This window comes from Momordica charantia, assembly GCF_013281855.1.
Source record: "Momordica charantia cultivar OHB3-1 chromosome 6 unlocalized genomic scaffold, Mcharantia_2.0 BLBB01000006.1, whole genome shotgun sequence".
NCBI classification, from domain to species: Eukaryota; Viridiplantae; Streptophyta; class Magnoliopsida; order Cucurbitales; family Cucurbitaceae; genus Momordica; species Momordica charantia.
This window is the reverse complement of record NW_028275164.1, coordinates 1,675,353-1,697,337: the sequence shown is the minus strand read 5'-3', so window position 1 is coordinate 1,697,337 and position 21,985 is coordinate 1,675,353. Positions and strand designations below refer to the sequence as shown.

General features: G+C 36.8%; 2 protein-coding genes across 2 annotated transcripts; one reads left to right on the top strand and one right to left on the bottom strand.

Annotated features, from left to right (window-relative positions):
• The first annotated feature begins 4,772 nt into the window (after positions 1-4,772).
• LOC111006954 (actin binding protein) lies at positions 4,773-19,172 on the top strand. Its single transcript, XM_088126098.1, is given in 18 exon segments — positions 4,773-5,371; positions 6,637-7,340; positions 7,415-7,636; positions 7,714-9,621; positions 9,623-10,629; positions 10,780-10,900; positions 12,003-12,074; positions 13,072-13,170; positions 13,340-13,381; positions 14,070-14,150; positions 14,909-14,959; positions 15,056-15,137; positions 15,886-15,980; positions 16,792-16,863; positions 17,419-17,535; positions 18,266-18,334; positions 18,436-18,502; positions 18,991-19,172. Coding segments are annotated over 18 exon segments (5,064 nt in total). The 5' UTR covers positions 4,773-5,298.
• Positions 19,173-20,368: 1,196 nt separating this feature from the next.
• LOC111006953 (uncharacterized) lies at positions 20,369-21,959 on the bottom strand. The gene has a single exon (XM_022279065.2). It carries the CDS (start codon positions 21,578-21,580, stop codon positions 20,618-20,620), a length of 963 nt encoding a protein of 320 aa, XP_022134757.1. The 5' UTR covers positions 21,581-21,959; the 3' UTR covers positions 20,369-20,617.
• Between the last annotated feature and the right edge of the window lie 26 nt (positions 21,960-21,985).

Here is a 21,985-nt window from a genome sequence, read left to right as displayed (position 1 = left end):
AAAACTAACCATATTTTCATGATAATCACAAGATTCATCTAATTCAAATGTAGTACCAATTCATTTATATATCATTCTCTCTACTCGGACGCCACATAAGCGGCAAGTTGAAGAAAGTGACAATGGTGACATTGGAGAGGCATCCTTATTACACGCCCTAAATATAAGAAGGTAATTTGTACGAATTATGGTGGCAAGGCAAGACAATGGAGAGGCATCCGTATAACCTTTCGCACGTGCGAAGAAAAGGACACGGTGGCTCGTCCGGAACAGTTGGGTCGGTTTGTCTCCAGCTGACTCGCAATAATTAATTGATTAATGCACGTGCCACGTGGCCTCTCTCCGTCATGTTGGAGCGTCGATCTCCTACGTGGAGAACCACGAGATGGTCACACTACTTTCACCAATAAGTGCTCGACAGGTGGAAGCAAAAAAAGCATCATCACATGTTAGAGCCTCTGTTGGTGGGTGGGGCCCACTACGTAAGGACATCAAATCACAAATAAAATAAATCACCATTTTGTTACGTAAACTGCAGTAAAAGGTGTCGCCCTGTATGGACGTAAATAACCTAACCGTTTATTTTAATTTGTCTTCAATAATTGGTAATTATTATTAGCAATTAGAATTTAGAAAGCTACGTGGAGCCGGTTCTTTTTTTCTTTTTTAGTTTTATAGGCATTTATTTAAATAATATAAAATAAGTATGTACTTTTAAATATAGCAAAAAATAAAATAAAATTTAGAATTTTACAAAAATAACATAACTCCAACTCCAACTCACATGTCAGTAGACACACTATTATGATAGGAAAAAATGAAAAGTAACAAATATTTAATTTATGTTATTGAGTGAATCCTTTTAAAACAATTAAACTGTCTTTTATTTTTATTGGACCAAATGCCTTCTCTCTAGATTCTCGTTTTCTGTATTTCTTTTTTTTTTTAAACGAGATTTGGAAATAAATAGATTTTTAAATGTGAGCAAATTATTATAAGAAAAATTAAAAGAAAACTAATGATGTCATTGAAAATTTCTCGGTCCTCGATAACAATAAATTGATAAAATCCTATATTTTTTTTAATATAATCATGAAAGTACTTTGAAAAATTAGATAAATAAAAATGGATAACAATATCTATGATATTATTATTAAATAATTCGGATATTTATTTGAGTTTTTGGACTCTAAAATTTTGTCTTAAAATCAATTGACAATAAGATGAGTACCTTTATTATATCTCTTATATTTTCAACGTGAGATATTTAACGACAAATTAGTCGAGTTTTTTTTTTCTATTAGTCTCGGACATTCTATACCATTTCTATAGGTATTTGTTATTTTTCTTTAGATATACAAGAATCGGTTATTCGAATTGTGTGGATTTTTTATCTTGCCTGAATTTAGGCAATTTTTCTTTATTATTATTATTTATTTGAAATAAATTTTTATGATTTTTTTAGTACGATATATTGGGTAGATGATAGAACTCGCAACTTTTTAATTGGAGGTACATATCAATTATTATTGAGCTATGCTCGTTTTGGAAACTTTTTTAGATTCATTAGTTGATTATGTGTAGTTTTTCTAATTTGAATTTGCAATTTAATTTAATAAAACGAAGACTTTAAACTTTTAAGATTGAATAACTTGTCTTCCAATATGCATGTAAATAAGTTTTATTTATTATTATTATTTCTTAACATATGAGTGTAAAAGAAACTTACAATAAATTTAATGATATTTAACCTGAGTCAATCTAGAGGTGGAGATTATAATTCACACCACTTTTTTTAGAGATAGGCATGAATATATTATTATTAAATATAACAGTTACGACAATATTGCTAGTTTTTTCAAGTCAACGTAAGCTTAGCTCAACAGTAATTAATATTTGTCTCTAATCAAAAGGTGATGAATTCGAATTTCCCCACCATACCTATTTACTGAGAAGAGAGTTCTTTTTCATAGTAATAATATTTTTTTCCACTTAAAATAGATTTAATTGCTATTAATTTTATAGCTGCCACACCCACACTTAATATATATGTTGATTTCCATCTTCTTATTTTTCCATTCTTTTCATTTATTAATAATAACATATAGATGTGTTAGATAAATTAACATCTATGACCATTTTGTCACTTAGTAGATCACTCAATTAAAAAAAGCAAAAACAAAACTACATAGCATAAATTGAATATAATTTGTATGTTAAAAAATACCTCATCTTTATTTTTTTTTTAATATTGAGTTTATTTTGAGCTATGTTATTTTTGTAATATTACAAACTTCATGCGCCTATAATCAAAGATACACATTCATTTTATACTATTTATGTAAGAACCAATTTTTTATAGACGTATTTCTCAACGATTTGCAAAATACTATGCTTAAACGTGAACAATTTGAACCAACCCTAGAACGAGGTGATACCATGTATCATCATTGAATTCTTTTAGTCTACCTTTTGCTTCTATTAAATAAGTTTGCTGGTTGAATTTAGGTATTTTGTAATCCATGTTTTGAAAATCTTAGTCTAAGTTCATTAAAACAAAAAACAAAAAATAAAAAAGAAAAAACCTATCCTAAGTTTTTATTATTATGTAAAAAAAAAAAAAAAGATTCCAGAAATATATATTTGTTTTTTTAAATGTGATTGAAAATCTAAAAATACTTGTAAAAAAAACTGAAAAATATAAGAAGGAAATTAGTTTTAAAAAAATTATTATCAATTGCATGCAGGGAGAATGCATTACAAATTGTATCGGGGAGGTTGCTTATTAAAAATTAAAAAAAAAATTGAATTTAAACATGTTTATAACTTTAAATAATGACTTTTCTTAGTTTATGTTAGTTTATTGGTTGATTATTCATATTTTCTTATTTATCTATTTTTCTCTTGATTTAATGGGTGACAGATCATTGGATTCCCACATTTTCCTGTAATATTTTATTAACATTATATTTAAAAGAGTAGGTGTGATAATTATTTATTAATGATTTTAAAACACAAATCATAATAGAGATGGTAAATTGATTCACTCGTAAAAATTAGAAATTTAATTGATTCAACCTACATAATTTAGCGGTATAAATTGAACTGTATCCTTTTTACTATTATTATTTTTTTAATTGATGTCCAACCTAAATTTGTGGATGCCATTAAATAATTCAATAAGAGAATATAAATTTAATAGTCTTTTTAAATGCATTTAACTTTGAACTGAAAAATTAAATGGACCGATCTGACATTTTTATGCCTGATTTCATAAATTTCATTAAGCTAATCTAGGGTGTATAATGAATATTTCTTTTATATTAAAATAGAAAACAATACATTATGTTAATTACTTTATCTAATTTAAGTTGAAATTTTTTAAATGTGTTATTAATTCTATTTTTTGAATTCGCCCGAGACCACAGATTAAACTTTCATCTTGTATATAACTACTTTGACGACCAAATTATGCTTATATGGAACGTATTAACTTTTTACTCCATACATATTTATTGATAACAAAATATTATAAATCTTTAAAAGTATTAAACATGATTTTTTTTCCTCAAATATCAACTTTGTAAAGTATGTAATTTACAAATGTTTTTTTTATTACTGGATACACGAGGGTTCGAATCTAGATCTACTTTTCCAACCTTGTCAACATCCGAAGGTGCTGTAATTTATAACTGTTAAATAACAATGACTAAGTAATTGTTATCATTGTTATTATTATTTTCAACTCAAAAAAATTGTTTAATATAAAAATTCCAATGTCGCGATTAACCTAATAGTTATTTTTTTTTTTGACAATCACTTCGATTTTTATCAAGTGTCATGGATAACCATATTTATTTATCTACCTTTTAATTTTAAAATAACAAAAAATATTAGCCAAAATTTAAAAATTAACTAAAATTTAAAGAATTATTTTTAATACAACAAATATGGACTACCAGAATTTAAATTTATTGGATGCCATTTATTATTGAAGTATATTCATATGGTTAAAATTTGATTATTAATTTTGGACAATATTTTAAATATATATATTTTTTAATGTAGTAAATTACTACAAGTTTGATTTTTGTCCCAAAAGAACGAATTATTAGTTATTTAAATTGTTTTTAAGACAAGTTCTTAATTACGTCCATCGGAATATGTGTAATAAAAGTTATAAAAGATGGATAAAATTGATTTCCGCATATCCAATAATATACCTTTTCAGAGTTTATTTTTGAATTCCATAATAAGAAAAAGAAAAAAAAAATCACAGTTAGCACATTTAATTCGCGTTCACTTTGAGATATATTTATTACAAAACCAAAACCGACACTCCGTCATTTTTGTTTCTTACTTATAATGTTAACATTTTTAGTTAAAAAAAATGGAGGAATATTTGAACCATTTTTTAAAACTCTATAAAATATTGCCAATTGACAAATTAATAAAATCTCCACTCAACAATGAAAAATAAAAATATGCTAATTATTAAATGCACCAATTAGTCTCCTATTTGTAAAAACAACAGAAAAAGTAAATTTTAAAAAAATAATATTATAATTCTCAATTCCAAAAATATAAACATTTTATTGCAATAGAAAAAATGATGGGAAAGAAATGCCACGTGGGAGCCACGTCGGCGGAAGAGATCGATCGTCTGCCAGCGGCAAAAGCAAAATTTGTCGTAGTGGGCGTTGGGGGGTTTGCTGTCTAAGAAAGAGAAGCTCTTTTATCCAGTCTACTACGCCTCTTTCTCTCTCTGTTATTGTTATTTTCCCTCTCTCATGTGACATTAAGGCAAAGGCTGTCTAAATTCATAATTCTAAGTCCTTTCCAATTGCATCTCTCTCTCTCTCTGTCTTCTCCCCATTTTTATTTTTACCCTTTTTGTTTCTCCCCCTTCAATCTCTCTGCCCTACTGTCACTTCCCTACTCTTTCAATTGCCATTTCCGTTCTTCAACTTCTCTTCTTCGATTTCTTTTCTCTTTTCTAATTTTTGAATTTTCATTTTCCGTAGACTATCTTTTGATTGTTTTTGGTTTGGACTTTTCCCCCATGCCTGGGGTTTAATTGCCAGAAAGTATTAGGGATTTTGTTCTTTTTTTTTTCCGTTGCCTAAATCTCGGCCTGGCTATGAATTCGTGAATTTTGGGGTTAATTCCGGAGGTTTTGGCTGTGATCGGACCTTCCAATTCTAAGATCTGCTCTGGTTCGGCGGTCAATTTTGATCTGGTTAGTGTTTTATTCAACAACGGGTTTGGATCCGATCGAGGAAGAAACAGCGCCATCCGATGGCGCTGTTCAGAAGGTTATTTTACAGGAAGCCGCCGGATCGGCTTCTTGAGATCTCCGAGAGGGTCTATGGTACGCCTCCTTACAGATTGTTCTCTCAATTTCGTGTTTTCTTTTCGTTTTTATGCAGCTTCCACAAATGCTAAGCTATTGCAGAATGTCAAACTCTTCGCGCCATTTGTTTATGTGCGTGGTTACGTGATTGCTCTGTTTTCTAGCTTTATGCAAGCTCAATTCTCCACGTTGAATGCCAATTGGGATAATGCCATGCCATGACAAACTCTTTACCTTTAGGTTTAGCTGCTTCGTAACGCAATAGGTCTGCTGCAGACTGTCTCGTGTACTTAATTTCTTCTGGATTTTATTTTGGCCCCCTACTTCTATGCTCTCCGACCCGAGTAGTTGTGGAATGTAAGCCTCTTATCTGCTGACATGCTCTCTCTCGCCTTCGCACTCATCGCTCTTTATGCGTTGCCTGTGTGCTTCTTATGGAATATGAGTTTGATTGCCGCAGGACCTGGTGCTATATCAAATACTTTATTAGAGTGAGAATTTACAAAAATTTCTACTTAACAAAAGAAGATTCTAGACCTTCAACTAAATTATGCGTGGTGCTAGAGAAATGTACAGTAATTATTATTATTATTATTATTATTATTATTTTGGGATTTGAGTTGGAAGAGAAACCATGTATAAGATATCATAAGTGAAAACCACCTACCGGAGCTGAACCAATGGCAAGCACAAAGCTTGAAAAACGAAGGAGAAGCCTACTTTTTGAGGTGGTTGACGTTTTGCTTTTGCATATCTGAATAGTGACGACCAATGTACTATTATGTTTTTCCTATATTTACAGTTTCGTTTAACATAAGAGGTTGTGGTCTGTCCTGGGAAGGTTCAACTTGATACGGTTCAATCCATATATTGTATCAATGCTTTCTTCCATTAGCTTAATAATGGCATTGTTAGAAAAAAGAGTGTAGCTTTGCTCTTTTGTGAACTTATTGTTTTCTCTACCTGAGCTTCTTTCTTTTTTGTGGTCCATCTCTCGTGTTGTTTCTATCTATCTAATCACTCTGTATGCTGTCACCTGTCTATCAAATCCATGTCTACAAGGACATATTTGAATAAAAGCTGTTATATGGGAATGCCTTTCTACACCAGTTTACAGAGTGGTGGTGCTACACCACTCTGTAATTGAGTTAGGTTGAGGGCTTGGTTTGCAATGAGATATTCTCTTTTCACTACCTATCAATATGTATATCTTGATATCAACTTGTGAGATGATTTTTAGTGGTGGAATGTGGTAACTTATTCTGGTTATTATTTGTTTTCAGTGTTTGATTGTTGCTTCTCCACGGAAGTGTTGGAAGAAGAAGAATATAAGGTCTACTTGGATGGCATTGTAGCACAGTTGCAGAGCTACTTTCCTGATGCTTCTTTCATGGTTTTCAACTTCAGAGAAGGTGATAGGCGAAGCCAAGTTTCTGACATATTAACTCAGTATGACATGACAGTTATGGATTATCCTCGGCAATATGAGGGGTGTCCTTTACTGCCATTGGAGATGATTCACCACTTCCTTCGATCTAGTGAAAGCTGGTTGTCACTGGAGGGTCAACAGAACGTGCTACTGATGCATTGTGAAAGAGGAGGATGGCCTGTTCTTGCATTCATGCTAGCTGGTCTTCTGTTGTACAGGAAACAATACAGTGGGGAGCAGAAGACTCTTGAAATGGTCTACAAGCAAGCTCCTAAGGAACTTCTCCATCTTCTCTCTCCTTTAAACCCTCAACCTTCCCACCTGAGATATCTTCAATACATTTCCAGGAGAAATTTAGGTTCTGACTGGCCTCCATCTGATACACCTCTAGTTTTGGATTGTATAATACTTAGAGTTCTACCTCTCTTTGATGGGGGAAAAGGTTGTAGGCCTGTTGTGCGTGTTTATGGGCAAGACCCCTCAACACCAGCCAACAGAACTTCAAAGCTTTTATTTTCAACACCAGTCAAGAAGAAACATATCCGCAACTACTTACAGGTAATGATTCAGCAACACAATCTGAAAGCTGAAATTATCCAACATTTAAGTTTTCTTATTAATTGTTACCACAGGCAGAGTGTATGCTGGTGAAAATTGACATTCATTGCCGTGTTCAAGGGGACGTGGTTCTTGAATGTATCCATTTGGATGAGGATCTAGTACACGAGGAGATGGTGTTTAGAGTTATGTTTCACACAACATTTGTTAGATCAAACATTATGATTCTGAGCCGTGATGAAGTTGATGTTTTATGGGATGCGAGGGACCAGTTCCCTAAGGACTTCAGAGTTGAGGTAAGTTATTGGTCTTCTTTTATGAATGTTGATTTCATGAAGTTATAGAAGTTAACAGAAGATTGCATTTATGTTAGGCACTCTTTTTGGATGCTGATGCTGTTGTCCACGATCTCACCACAGCCTTCGATGATGAAGATGCAAATGAAACAGGAGCTGCCTCTCCTGAAGAATTTTTTGAGGTTGAGGAGATCTTCAGTAATGTAATGGATGGGCAGGAAGTCAAGGGGTCCAATGATCCTCAAGTGGTCAATCGTGTAGACCGTAAAGAAGAATGGAAAGAGGACATGGATCCTCCTGCATTCCAAGATTGTGCATCTGACGATGGAAATCTTAAGCATGATAAGAAATCAGATTTTGATGCAGTGAAGGACATTACTGTGGATGATGTGAAGTACAAACTGGATGAAAATATATACTCTGATCTTAATACAGTTAAGGACATTGCTGTGGATGATGGGGATATCAAGTCGAATTACTTATTGGTTGCTGCTAATGTCCTGACTCATGCGAAAGCCCAGGGGTTGGTAGATGATGCTTGTGAGAAATTTGAAGATATGGAAGAAAAGGACGATGGAAGAGATACCACACCTGAGAAGTTGGACAACAGAGTTCTACAGAAAAAGTTGAGTGCTGATGGCTCTAGACAAAAATCTGAAAGATTGCAAACACCAATCCCCAAGAAACAGCCTACTTCAACTGCAAAACTGACCGCAGATATGGGTTTAGCCAAACAGAAAGTCAAACAACAAGAGACTCAAGGTTTTTCTGCCAAACAAGCAAAGCCAAATGCAGTTTCTAGGTGGATCCCTCCTAATAAAGGCTCTTATATGAATTCTATGCATGTTTCCTATCCGCCTTCAAGATATAACAGTGCCCCGGCTGCTTTGGCAAGTATTGCACAATCAAAAGATATAAATTCAAATTCCAAAACAAAGGCTGCTGCCAACCTTGATTCTCTGGTTGCTACTGATGCTTTTAGTGAACGGAAAAATTATAAAGTGGATTCTGTAAGTCCTTCATACTCTGCACCTGGGGAACTCATGCTTGGCCCACCATCTCCTGTTGAGCCAATCCAGGAGGCATATTCTTCCTCTCAAACTCTAAAACCATCACATAGTGGTGATCCACAATTTGAAATACCGCCTCCACCCTTGCCCTCACAGCCTCCATCTCCATTACCGCCACCCCCGGGGGCAAATGCCATACCTTCCCCCCCACCACCCCCTTCATCTCATAATGTGGAGTCAACGGACTCTGCTCCACCATTTTCTGTGTCTTTAACACCACCACCCATTGTTAACTCATCAGTTGCAGTGCCTCTCCCTCCCCCTCCCCCTCCATCCAGTAGGCGGAACAATGAGGTGCTCTTGCCCCATCATTCTACACAACAATCATCATGGGAGCAAATCTATTCGGCCGTTTCTACTGTAATGGTGGCTGGTTCTCCACCTCCTCCACCCCCGCCTCTTCCTCCCTCTCCCTACGTGGGCATGCAATCTACATTAAGGAATACTGGAAGTACTTCTGAACTTGTTTTGTCTCCTCCTTTTGCTTCTTTATATAAAGGTGTGTCATTATCACCCCCTCCCCCTCGCCCTATTGTGCACGACACGCTTGTTACACCACCTCCTCCACCCTTGCCAGCATCAATTCAGGGCGGCAGAGCATCACCACCCCCACCACCTCCACCACCCCCATCTACTACTTCAGTTTGTTGCCCACCCCCACCCCCACCCCCACCCCCACCAATAGTGCACGAGGCATTTCCCTCACCATCTCTAGTGAGTGGAACACCACCTCCACGACCTCTGCCCCCACCGATGCATGGGATATCTCCCTTACTATCTTTTTTACATGGAGTACCACCTCCACCACCTCCACCACCTTTAAACCATGGAGTACCACCCCCGCCGCCACCTCCCCCACCACCTCCAATGCATGGAGCCCCTCCTCCCGCACCCCCTCCAATGTTCGAAGCACCTCCTCCCCCACCCCCGCCAATGCAAGGAGTACCCCCTCCACCCCCCTCCACCCCCTCCACCCCCTCCCATACTAGGTGCACCTTCTTCTTTGAACCTAACATTGCAGAGAGGGCCACCTCCTCCAATGCGTGGGGCTCCACCACCGCCGCCGCCTCCACCAATGTATGGAGCTCCTCCTCCACCAATGCATTCTCCACCACCTCCACCTCCACTAATGCGTGGGCCTCCTCCACCACCGCCACCTCCACCAGTGCATGGGGCTCCTCCACCACCGCCACCTCCACCAGTGCATGGGGCTCCTCCACCACCGCCACCTCCACCCGTGCATGGGGCTCCTCCACCACCGCCACCTCCACCAGTGCACGGGGCTCCTCCACCACCGCCACCTCCACCAGTGCACGGGGCTCCTCCACCACCGCCACCTCCACCAGTGCACGGGGCTCCCCCACCACCGCCACCTCCACCTCTACCAGTGCCTGGGGCTCCTCCACCACCACCTCCAATGCGTGGGGCTCCTCCACCACCCCCACCTCCCATGCGTGGGGCTCCTCCTCCACCTCCCCCACCTGAGAAAGGTCGAGCCCCGCCACCACCACCCCCACCCGGGAATGGTCGAGCCCCACCACCACCGCCGCCACCCGGAATTGGTGGAGCCCCACCACCTCCACCACCACCCGGAATTGGTGGAGCCCCAGCACCACCTCCCCCTCCCGGAATTGGTGGAGCCCCAGCACCACCTCCCCCTCCTGGAGGTCGTGCTCCAGGACCTCCCACCCCTCCTGGACCTCCAGGTGGTGGACCTCCTCCTCCTCCACCACTAGGTGCAAAAGGAGCAAGTGCGCCACCAGACCCAAGAGGTTTGTCTGCTGGAAGAGGGCGTGGGCTATCACGCTCAAGTACTACAGCACCTCGAAGGTCTTCCTTAAAGCCTCTACATTGGAGCAAAGTAACAAGGGCTCTGCAAGGGAGCTTGTGGGAAGAACTGCAAAGATTTGGCGAGCCTCAAATGTATTTTGAATTCTCTTTTTATGTATTCTGCTTATTTGAATTTGAAATTCTTCCTCTGCCTTCTTCCAGAGGATACAATTCTTAGTATTTTTAATAAGTTCTATGCTGTTTGCTTCTTGGTGGTGCTTCCTTTTTTTCCCTCTCCCTCAGTGCACCAGAGTTTGATGTGTCCGAGATAGAGACACTCTTTTCTGCAACTGTTCCCAAACCTGCTGATAAATCTGGAGGGCGAAGGAAGTCTGCTGGATCCAAAACTGATAAAGTTCACCTGGTAATTTTAAGATAATCTGTTGTTGGAACTTTCATTCTTGATGATGGAAAGTACTTTTAAGGATTAATATGTATATAGTTTTCATCTGTCAAATATTTATGAACTATTTGAAAACTTGATACAATTAACACTTGAAGTGGGAGAGTTTTTAATTGGTGATTTGTATCGGTGTGACTTAAGAGCGGTACCCTGTAACACAATGGAGAAATTAATTCAAACAAATTCGAAACAGTAGCTTAAAGTTTAGTACGACAACCTCCAGTTCCTATTCTCATAGTATCAGAAAATTCATTGAGCCTAGAAAATCACCAGTTTTTGGAATGCAGAACAGAACTAGAAAGTGTAGGTTGATCTAGAACTCTAATTCTTGGCAGACATCATAAATTTATCACCACTTACGACATCATAAATTCATCACCACTTACGAGCTCGTGTAAAGCAATGAAGAAATTAATTCAAACAAATTCGAACCTGTAGCTCAAAGTTTAGTATGTCAAGCTTCAGTTCCTATTCTCAAAGTATCAGAAAATTCATTGATCCTAGAAAATCACCACTTTTTGGAATGCAGAACAGAACTAGCAAGTGTAGATTGATGTACTACTCTAATTCTTGACAGACATCATAAATGGTTAATTTCTTCTTTGGAGAACAATGTGATCTTTGCTAATTTATGTAGTACTTGGGAACCTTCAAATGCGGAAGTGAAGTTGCCATTATCAGATTTAAGCAATTGTAACATCAATTTTTCCCTTCTGAGATTCTGCATTCCTTAAGAAAACTGAAGGGAAAGAAAAAAAGATATTTGAGAGATACAAACCAAAGTGAAAGGAAAGCAGCCCAAGAAATAAAAATTGCATCATAATTTTATTGGTGGTGGATGCACTTTAGACTGAGTTAGATTTCAATACCTGCCGAATCATATTTCTCACTTTATTGGTGGTGGAACTCTTATACTGCTAATTTCTTGGATATTTAGGGGCTTTGTTGCCTGTTTGTAGTAGTATTGAATACTGAAACAATTTTATGATGTACAAGATTTTATTTCTTTATTATATTATATGCCGATGAAATGAAAAATTTTAGCATATCATATTTTCTGTAGATTGACCTCAGGAGAGCAAACAATACTGAAATTATGCTCACGAAAGTAAAGATGCCACTTGCTGATATGATGGTAAGATGATTTGACTAAGTTCTTATTTTTGATATATCTACGCATTAACTGAAACTATCATATACTCTTTGTACTGGCTTTTCATGGTAGGTTTAGGACCATATGCAAGGGCATTAAATGAATGTTGTACACGACTTAATACCATATTTTCTTTCCATAATCATGTTGATTAGGCCTATCTAGAAATTATATCCACTGTTGTAATAATTGGTGTCCATGTTGCTCTTAGATTTTTTTTACCATGAATATTAGATAATTTTGTCAAATTGTCCGGAGGGAGCAGGCCTAGGTCCTATTCTGCTGGAACATTAGGATAGCTGATGGTTCAAATCCTTCCACTACACATTCTGGGTAGTAGGAGAGATGGTGGTTTCCATATGATCCTTAAATATTCCTCTTGTTCCAGCTGGTTCCAATTCCTTCGCTCTTGGTTGACCAAATGGCCAAATTATCTGCATCCTGCAACAATTGAAAACCGTAGCGATTGTAGTTAAGGGATAAAAAATTTACTGACCCACAACAGCTATTCTTATCTCATACCATCACTCTTATTCTGCCCCTTTTCCTTATTAGGTAAGAAAGATGAGCAACAATTCTTTTGCAAGCTGTAAATGGTGCTTGGGTTTTAAGAACACCACCTATCCTCATTATAATTATTACAGACTTCATATCTTAAACCAAGCCTGAGTAAACTGCTCACGACATTGTATCACCTTTCTTCACCTGAAAGCAATGAATTTTAACAAAATAAAAATTTCATGGCTGAAAAACTTTTCAAGATACTAGATTGAGCACATGCATATTCTTAAGTTTAAATCTTGCTCTTATAAACAGACGGCCCTTGAGACTGATAGCGCTTAGTTAGAGATACTGAGTTGATAATCTACAACTTCATTTTCCATTTGAAAACACTTGTTTTTGGCGATGGTCATATATTTTATTGATAATGATGAACGTAATTGATGAAAAATCTAGCTTTTAATGTATGGTGTCTCAGGCTGCAGTACTGGCAATGGACGAGTCAGTATTAGATGTTGATCAGGTGGAAAACCTCATAAAGTTTTGTCCTACAAAGGAGGAGATGGAACTTCTTAAGGTGAACTTTTTAATATTTGGGATTAACTGCTCATGGAAGAATTAAACTTCACTATTAGCATTTCCTATTTCTTCAGAATACTGATTATTCTGTAGTAACATATCCTGAACCTTAATTTTTTCTTCTACTTTTTATGATTTTGCTGACATGTTTATTTTCTATTATCTAGGGATACACTGGTGATAAGGAAAACCTTGGAAAGTGTGAACAGGTATTTTGTTGCTTTGTTGAACATTACAAGTTACTTGATCCAGTCATTAGATTTGTTGGACCAAGTATTTCCATGTAATGGTGATGCCTTAAAAATATTAACTTGCTGTTGCATTTTCCTGATATCGACTAAAATATTCATTATGATTGACTAATGCTTGTAAAATAATGTAATATTATGTAAGACGGTAAAAAATGCAAATGCATAAGCATCCTTTATAGTCAAGACTTTTGCCACTGAGACCCTGTAATAATTCGACCCTGTTGTTTAACATATGATCAAATTGGTATTTTTTTTTTTGGTTTTTGTTTTTGTTATGCATTCGTTCTTTCCCAGAAATTTTTTATGCATCTCATGTGGGACATATGTTGCACTGATCTCCCTCTCTCTCTCTCTCTTTTCCTTTTTAAATGTGAGTTTTAAATTTCAGTTATTGACTTTTGCTTTAAGAATTATTTGTTAAAGCTTCTTGGACCCATTTGACTAGCTCACACTTGCCTACTTGCTCCCTTTCACTTCATTTGCTCTCTATCTTTTGAATTAAACGATGATTGTTACATTTGTCATTAAGTGTTAGTGAAAAATCATATTCTGAAGTTTCTTTCTTTATCTAAGATCTAACTTTTTGATTTGTTTGGTTATCATGGTTTAAAGCCATTTATTTACTTTGTCTTATCTTGCATATCAGTATTTTTTGGAGCTGATGAAAGTGCCTCGAGTAGAGTCGAAGTTGAGAGTATTTTCATTCAAGATTCAGTTCCGCGCTCAGGTGGGTGATATCTGCATTTTTTAAAATTATTTTTATAATAAGAAACAAACTTTTGGGTCGAGTGGTGGTTTATTAGTTCTTAACAAATAGAAAGAAAAGGTAACTATCATGGTGGCTCATTGGTCCAAAGGAGCTAGGGTTAAATAGAAAGAAAAGGTAACTATCATGGTGGCTCATTGGTCCAAAGGGGCTAGGGTTAATTAAGAAGGAATGAGTTCAAACCACATTATGACCACCTACCTTAGGAATTAGTAATTCTTATGTGTTTCCCGGCACCAAATATTGTAGGGTTAAGCGGTTGCTCCGTGAGATTAGTTGAGGTGCACGTAAGCTGACTCACGGATATAAAAAAAATAGAAAGAAAAGGTGAGAGAGGGTGATCTTGTCTTAAACCTCTTGAAGCATTTGATCCTCCCTCTTGGTCTTCAGTCGATGGAAATAGAAAACTTGGTTCTCCTGATACAACCATTTATTCAACTAAGTCTTCTCTGGCGGAAACCTTTCTTGATCAACACATCTTCTAAAAAGTCCCAATCTAGCTTATTGAAAGCCTTTTCAATATCGAGCTTAAGCAACCAACCTCTCTTCCTTTTAGCTTTGTAGTCTTCCAACTCATTTGCAATTAAGATTGGATCAAGGATTTGTCTTCCATCAATGAAAGCACTCTGGTATCTGCAATTTCAACTAATTTTGTAGTTTTAATGTTTCTGGATTATTTAATTATATCTTTTACCTGGCATCTTTTTTCCATTCTGCAGATATCAGAATTTAAGAAGGGTTTAAACACAGTCAACTCTGCATGTGATCAGGTTGTTATTACTTGGAATAAAACCTTGCCATCATTCTGGTCGTCACTTTAACCTTGCTTTCCCCCTTTCTAAAATTAACAATTACTGTTTTTTTAGGTTAGGAATTCTGCCAAACTGAAGGAGATTATGAAGAAAATTCTTTACCTGGGGAATACACTGAATCAAGGAACAGCAAGGGGTAAGGTTTAAAATACTTGGGGAAATTGGAATATGCTGTTTGTATGTGAACTATTTTTGACATCTTTAGCATACCTACTTCTTATTTACATCTATTTTTATGCCTAGGTTGGAAGAAAATATGAACATAACTTGCAAATAAATACAAATATTTTATGATGAATTCTTTCTGTGGTGTGAAACTATTATTTTCTAGGATAAACTTAAGTTTTACTGTCTCGTGACGTGGGACAGCTACTAAATGTGCTGACTGCTGTTTTAACTTATATGGTTCATATGGTGTCATATGTTTCATGCATTTATTTACTGATGATTAGTCTATTTGCTGATCCGTAGGAATGGCTTATCATCTTTATTTCTAAAGAACAGGAAAACAATCCAACTATCGAAAAAGAAACACCATTTACTCTTATCATCTTAAGTTTGCTTCCGCTCAATGGTATATGTAAATATACTGAGTTCATGGCTAAACATGTTTTTGTTGGGAGAGAAATGGCTAAACATGTTAGATGCTACTTTTGTCTTTGTTGTTGTTGTCATTGGGTGTTTTAATACATACGTTATATTTTAATATTAAATTTAATTCAGGACGTGTTCAATGAATGCTAATAAAGTTAAGTAGCCCCTATAGTCAGGTTGAATGATCGTGTGATCACGTCTGACATCTCATCATTTATCTCCTGAAAACTTTGTCCATTCATTTGCTAGCTTTGTTTAATCAAATAAACCTATGAAATATGAACTTACAGGTTCTGCAGTAGGCTTCAAGTTGGATAGCCTTCTAAAGCTTGCTGATACACGTGCTTCTAATAATAAGATGACTCTCATGCATTATCTTTGCAAGGTTTTCCTTCTGATAATCCCTTTGCATAAATTTGTTTCTCTTTCGAATGGGTTACTTATTTTTATTTCCTTCATGGTTGATTAGAGGAGTCTCACGTGCATCATACTTCCATATATTCCAAAACTATGTAGATATATTAGTGATGCATACCTAGCCTGTTCCCTTTTCATAGTGAGAAATGTCTGCATAAGCACTGAAGTCTGGCTTCTTAATTTTCACGACACTTGCACTAAGATGTAAATAAGTATAAACGGCAGCCAAAGAGGTGGTCCAAGAGGAGAGGAAGAACCACAGAAAACGAGAACTGTTCAAACCCTTGTAGAAGACACACCTGTCTCTCAAAGAAAAAAGATGTCTTCAGCCAAATGACATTTACTAAAATTCTTCAGAGAAATTTTCTCAAATGTGTACTCAAAGTATTGATATGATGAAAATCTTTGTGGGAGCTGAACTGGCGTTTATGCTGTCTATTAGAGCGTACATGTGTTAATAAACCAAAAACATTAAAACGTGATGGATGGCAGTCTTAAAGGTAGGCAATAGATAGACCTTTTTTCTTATGTAACACGTTGTGTTAAAGAAGTGATATCCATAAAGCACGAAGCTAGCAGAATGCCTGAAGAAGTTTTAGTGTATTGCACTAGTGGTCTTTGGTAATGCATGCTGTTGTGATGTAAAGAGCTGAATGAGTTATCAGATATCATGGTTTGATTATGACGTTTCTAGATCTTTTATTAGTTTTCATCTTTGGAGGGAGATGAACCATTTGATACTTGAGCTCAAGGTTGGTTTGTAATCTCAAATTTGTTAGGTCCTGGCTTCAAAGACACCAGCTCTTCTTAATTTTCATTTGGACCTGAGTAGCCTTGAGGCAGCAACCAAGGTAAAAATTTTTGTTGCTATTTTTAATACTTCTAGGTTGTTCCTATTATCTATCTATCTACACACACATATATTTATATTAGAGACAGAAAATTTCATTAGAAATGCAAAATACTTTCTGAGAAATTTTCGAAGTGCATTCCAGTTTGGAGTAGTAGAAGGAGAATTCAAAGCTTAGAGGAACTTCACAACAAAGAACAAGTATTGGCCTCCCAATCCTCCTCCCTAGTTTCTTTGTTGAAAAAATTTATTACCCTTCACCCCGAAGAGGCAATCCAGTTGGTCAGGGTTTAGGGTCTCTTGGTCATACTAGTTAGAGGTCTCAAGTTCGAATCTTCCGATGAGTTTAACACCAAAAATCCTTGATGTCTCTCGGGTTTGAGCCTTGGGGCGGGTGTGGGTACTCCTGGGTATGGGAGAGCAACTCCGACTCCCAGTTCTCAAAAAAAAAAAAAAAATCGTTTCCTTTCTACCCAAGCATCCGGAAGATTGTTTAAGTGGTGATAGACAATTGTTCCTTGACTTGTTTTAATATCATATTTTTCTCTCTTTGAAGATACAATTGAAGTCCTTAGCAGAAGAAATGCAAGCTATAATTAAGGGGTTAGAAAAGGTCAAGCAGGAGCTTGTTGCTTCTGAAAGTGATGGCCCAGTTTCTGAAATTTTTCGCAAGGTACATCTGCCTTTTCATATGTTTCTCCCAAGAACATTTTTTTCACCTTTTATTCTTCCATACTGATTCTAAATTTATTCGATTTTCTTTGAATGACAGTCATATGCCTCTGGAGTAATTTCTAGTGACATGCATTTTGCCACATATTGGTTTACTTTAAAAGGATAATTCCAGTAAAATCACGTTCTCAATTGCCATACCAGTTGAAGGAATTGATGAATTATACATAAAAACTTCACTTTAGTAATTTCGTTAGTCATACTTCAGATTGTGAAATTGAACTTGGTAATCAGGTTCTCGAACTTTCTAGTTATTGGAACATGTTACAAAATTTTAAAATTTTCATGAAAAAAAGAATCAAGGTTTGCAATCTCCACTGAAGTTGAAGTATATCAGAAAAGAGAATTGGATTCACACAACTGATCAACATCTCACTTTTTACCCACAAATCCTCCAATTCAAAAAACTCCTCAAGCCAACCTTTTGATGCAGATCCAGACCATACTTTAGCAATCTAAAACTTCATATCTTAACTAAGCAAAATCAATTCTATGATAAAACTTGATATATTTACCAAGCAAAACCTTGTAATGTAATCATGCATCTGTTTTCTTCATTTTGGCTTTGACCAACTCCAAAAAAAAAAGGCATCTTTATTTCTAATAATTCTGAAATTTGATTTAGTACCCTGACAATCCTTTTTCTGTACTTCTATTGTTCTAAAATTTAGACGCTGAAAGAATTCATTTCTCATACTGAGACAGAGGTGGCAACGGTGACAAATCTTTATTCTGTTGTGGTAATTTTCAAGATTGAACTGTTATTTTGCTTGAGTACTATTAAATGGTGTCAGGAAAGGAAAACGATCTTATTTTTCATTCTTTGTCCTTTGGTGGACAGGGTAGAAATGCAGATGCACTTGCTCTATATTTTGGTGAGGACCCGGCTCGCTGTCCATTTGAGCAGGGTATGCTATGTTCCTTTGGTTTTCTATTATCTTCTTGCTACACGTTCACATGTCTAACATATTTGGATTGAATTAAGCCTCGGTTCTTCCAAATTTCTGTTTACCAATCTATAACTCTCCACCTAATAATTATTATTATGTGTGATTTTTTTTTAATCAAATACTCGATTCTTTCCTCTTGGAAAGCGGGGTCAATTTAGGACACTTTTGTTATGTCGTGCAATATTATTTTAGTTTTCCCAATCCCTCCATGTCTGTTTTCATGAATATGATTGGAAGAAGAGATGTAGAATCATGGACCTGAATTTGTGATAACGATGTTATTCTCTTCATATACATGCCCTTGTTGTCAATATCAAACTGTTCAAATCGTCATACAGTTACTTAATATGCTCAAAGGATTGATGTTGTAGCTTCTTATTAGTCTCGATGTTCGTGTATTTTGATGCGATATTTACATGGCTAATTCTACACCAATTGGGCTGCAGTTACAGTGACACTATTGAACTTTGTGAGATTATTTCGCAAAGCGCATGAAGAGAATTGCAAACAGGCTGAATTGGAAAAGAAAAAAGCCGTGAAGGATGCTGAGATGGAGAATGCCAAAGGAATTAACCTCACGAAGAAGAGTGTGAAATAGGTGATACGAGTTCTCCTTACCCTAGTATGAGAGGTTGAGCTCTCGTCCTTCCTTGACGACTCGGTTGTCACCTCACGGCCAAGGGGAAACATGCCGCATGACCAGCTCCAAAGTGCATCAATTGATTTTTTCTGCACTGCCAAAACCTTGAACGTGGATATGAAACAAACTGGCTGTTTATTGATGATGCCTGCAGAACTTTGAGTGGGCCCAAGTGTTTATTTGTACATATTTGATGACCGGCTGCTGCTTGAACCTACAAAATCGCGCCCCAACTCAACTGCTGATCTTGAATACACAGATCAATCTCGGAGACATATTTTTCTCTGCGCTGGTAGCTGAAATTCTGATATGGGTTTGGCTCCTCCGGCAGAATTTTTCGGAAGAGTATTTTCAGTACTAGATCAGTCATTTGATTACAGTAGGTGATTTGGTTTCGGCTTTGACAACGCATGCATTTGGCATAAATTTTTTGGGCAGAGAACAAATGCGTCGAAATTGCATCTTTTCAAGTCCAGCCGGAGCACGAAACCGTGTACAGATCTTCTCTAACCATTCCATACCATTAGAATGTAAAATTTTTCTTTTGTTTGTTGTAACATGAAAATAGTATTTTTTTTTTTTACTCCCTCTTATTTGTAGATTTTTTGACTGAAACCCGTCATAGAAGGTGTTGTATAGTGCAGATTCAGAGTAATTAGAAGACGGGTTTGCTCACCACTTGTAACTGTAACATAAATCAAAAATATAGGCTACGGTTTGAAATCCCTCGTTTCTCCCATTCTGATTCCTCAATTGAAAATTCACTTATTAATGAAATCTCATCCGTTTTATCCTTATTTTGCTCCCCTTCTTTTCCATAATTGGAGCTACTGTGGTTGACATGCATGATGTGACTTTCATTATCCCTTCATTGTCTTATTCCTTGCTTGTCTTTAGTGGAAATTTTGAGACAGGGATCGTTTGATCTTATCATTATAGGTTTAAAATAACTTGCAAAATTTGGTGGATTTCCACATCCAATTTAAGTTATCTTGTCAAAAGGTAGATCGCCATGGCTCACGATCAACTCGTCCTTAACCCAGGTGTTTTAATTAGGTGATTTGTAGCATGTTTGAGAGCGATTTTGATCGGTTCTTAAAATGTCTCTGAAAATATGGTCTGATGTAAACAATTTATGTTAAAATAGACGAGTAAGAACCCAAATATAGTATTAAGGACAGAAAAAAACTAAACCCAGCGGCATAAACCTTTCCCAATGGCATGAAAGATTGATTATTTACAACTTGAAAGAGGTAGGAATTTGAATGCAGAATAAAAAATTGTTTGCTGGTAATTCCAAGCAGCCAAATCATCTTTTTCAGGTTTCTTTCTTTCTTTCTTTCCCTTTTTCTGTTTCCTCAAATTCATAGAGTACTCTCTAGGGTAAAAATTAACAAGAGAGTCTCTGATCCAATCTGCCTGAAACAATTCTCTCATGGAAGTTCTTCCAGATCCTTCAATTGGTTGCGAACTTCATTGTCCTTCTCAGCAATATCCATCCAAATAGAGATTCGAGAACCCGCTCTGCAACTTTTGTAGAACATGGTATTAACAATGGCGTCGAGCACCACAAAAACCGAGTACAAATAGGCGACAAACATTCCTTCCACCACCATCGAAGCTCCCAATCTCTCCCTCACATGGTAAGTTTGTACTACTCTGTACTGGAACAGGGCTTCGATGGCTGCCATGCCCAGATTGAAAGGCAGGGCCACCGACAGCGCCGTGGCGCTGCTCCCCTGAATCAAAACACAAGCCTTGAGAATCGCTATGAATCCTCCACTCCTCTCCATACCCGACAAAATCGAAGCTAAATTACATATTATGATGGCTTTGGCAATTACTACTGAATACAGAAAAGCCCCAGCAGCTGAAACCAAAAGGAGGCAATTGAGGGAAAAATACCCAAATCCCTCGAGGCAATTAAAGGCGAAAAAGAGCAGAAAAAACACTGTTGCATTGGCAGAGACGAAGACGAAGAAATTGCAGAGATGGGTTATAAAAAGAGGATCGTAAAGGGCTACAATGGAAGAAAACGAAGGCAGCAAATTGGGTTTCTGCTGATTGAGAGCTTGAATTACAGAGGCCTTAGAAATCAGAAGGAAGGTAAGAGAAAAGGGTAGAGAATAGATGGATGAAGCTATGGTTTGAGAGAGCTTTAGAATGAGAACTGAGAAGAATTTTGAAGAAGTGGGGAACCCAGCTGCATCAAAGAGAGTTTTCAAGTGATTGGAAGTAAATGGAAGAAGAGAAGAGGAAGGAAGAAGAAGAGCCTGAGAAAGAAGAACAGAGATGGCATATGGGAATGCCAGGACAGCTGCAATCGAGGTGAAGAACTGATAATTCTGAAGAAACCTGTAAACTGATGCTCTGATGAGCTTCCTTGGCCTCTCCATTGGAATTTGTGGGGAAAGAGACGAATCAAAATGGTGGGTTTTGGGATTTGGGATTGAAATTGAAATGGGCTCGTCTTTTTAACGAGATTGCCGATTTTGATTGTGCAAATTTCAGCCTACGAACGAAGCAAGAGGATAGAGAAAAAGTTGGGGTTTTGATTTTCTTGAGGCTTGAGGATTGGCTTTCATTTCATCTCCCTTGCTTGGTGATGCAATTTGAGAGATCTTTCGATTGCTTCTAATCCACTCTTTTTTCGTTTGTTTATAATGCATGCCTCTACGCAACTTTTTTTTTTCCCCCCAAAGTCCATAAACAAATAATTTTCAATAATTATAAATTGGGAGAACTTTGAAACCAAGGGACACAGAGAGAGATTGATTACCTAATGCTTCATCTATCAACAA

Bases quoted from the DNA above. Each gene is read 5' to 3' on its own strand.
- LOC111006953 (XM_022279065.2), bottom strand. From the start codon at position 21,580: ATGGAGAGGCCAAGGAAGCTCATCAGAGCATCAGTTTACAGGTTTCTT.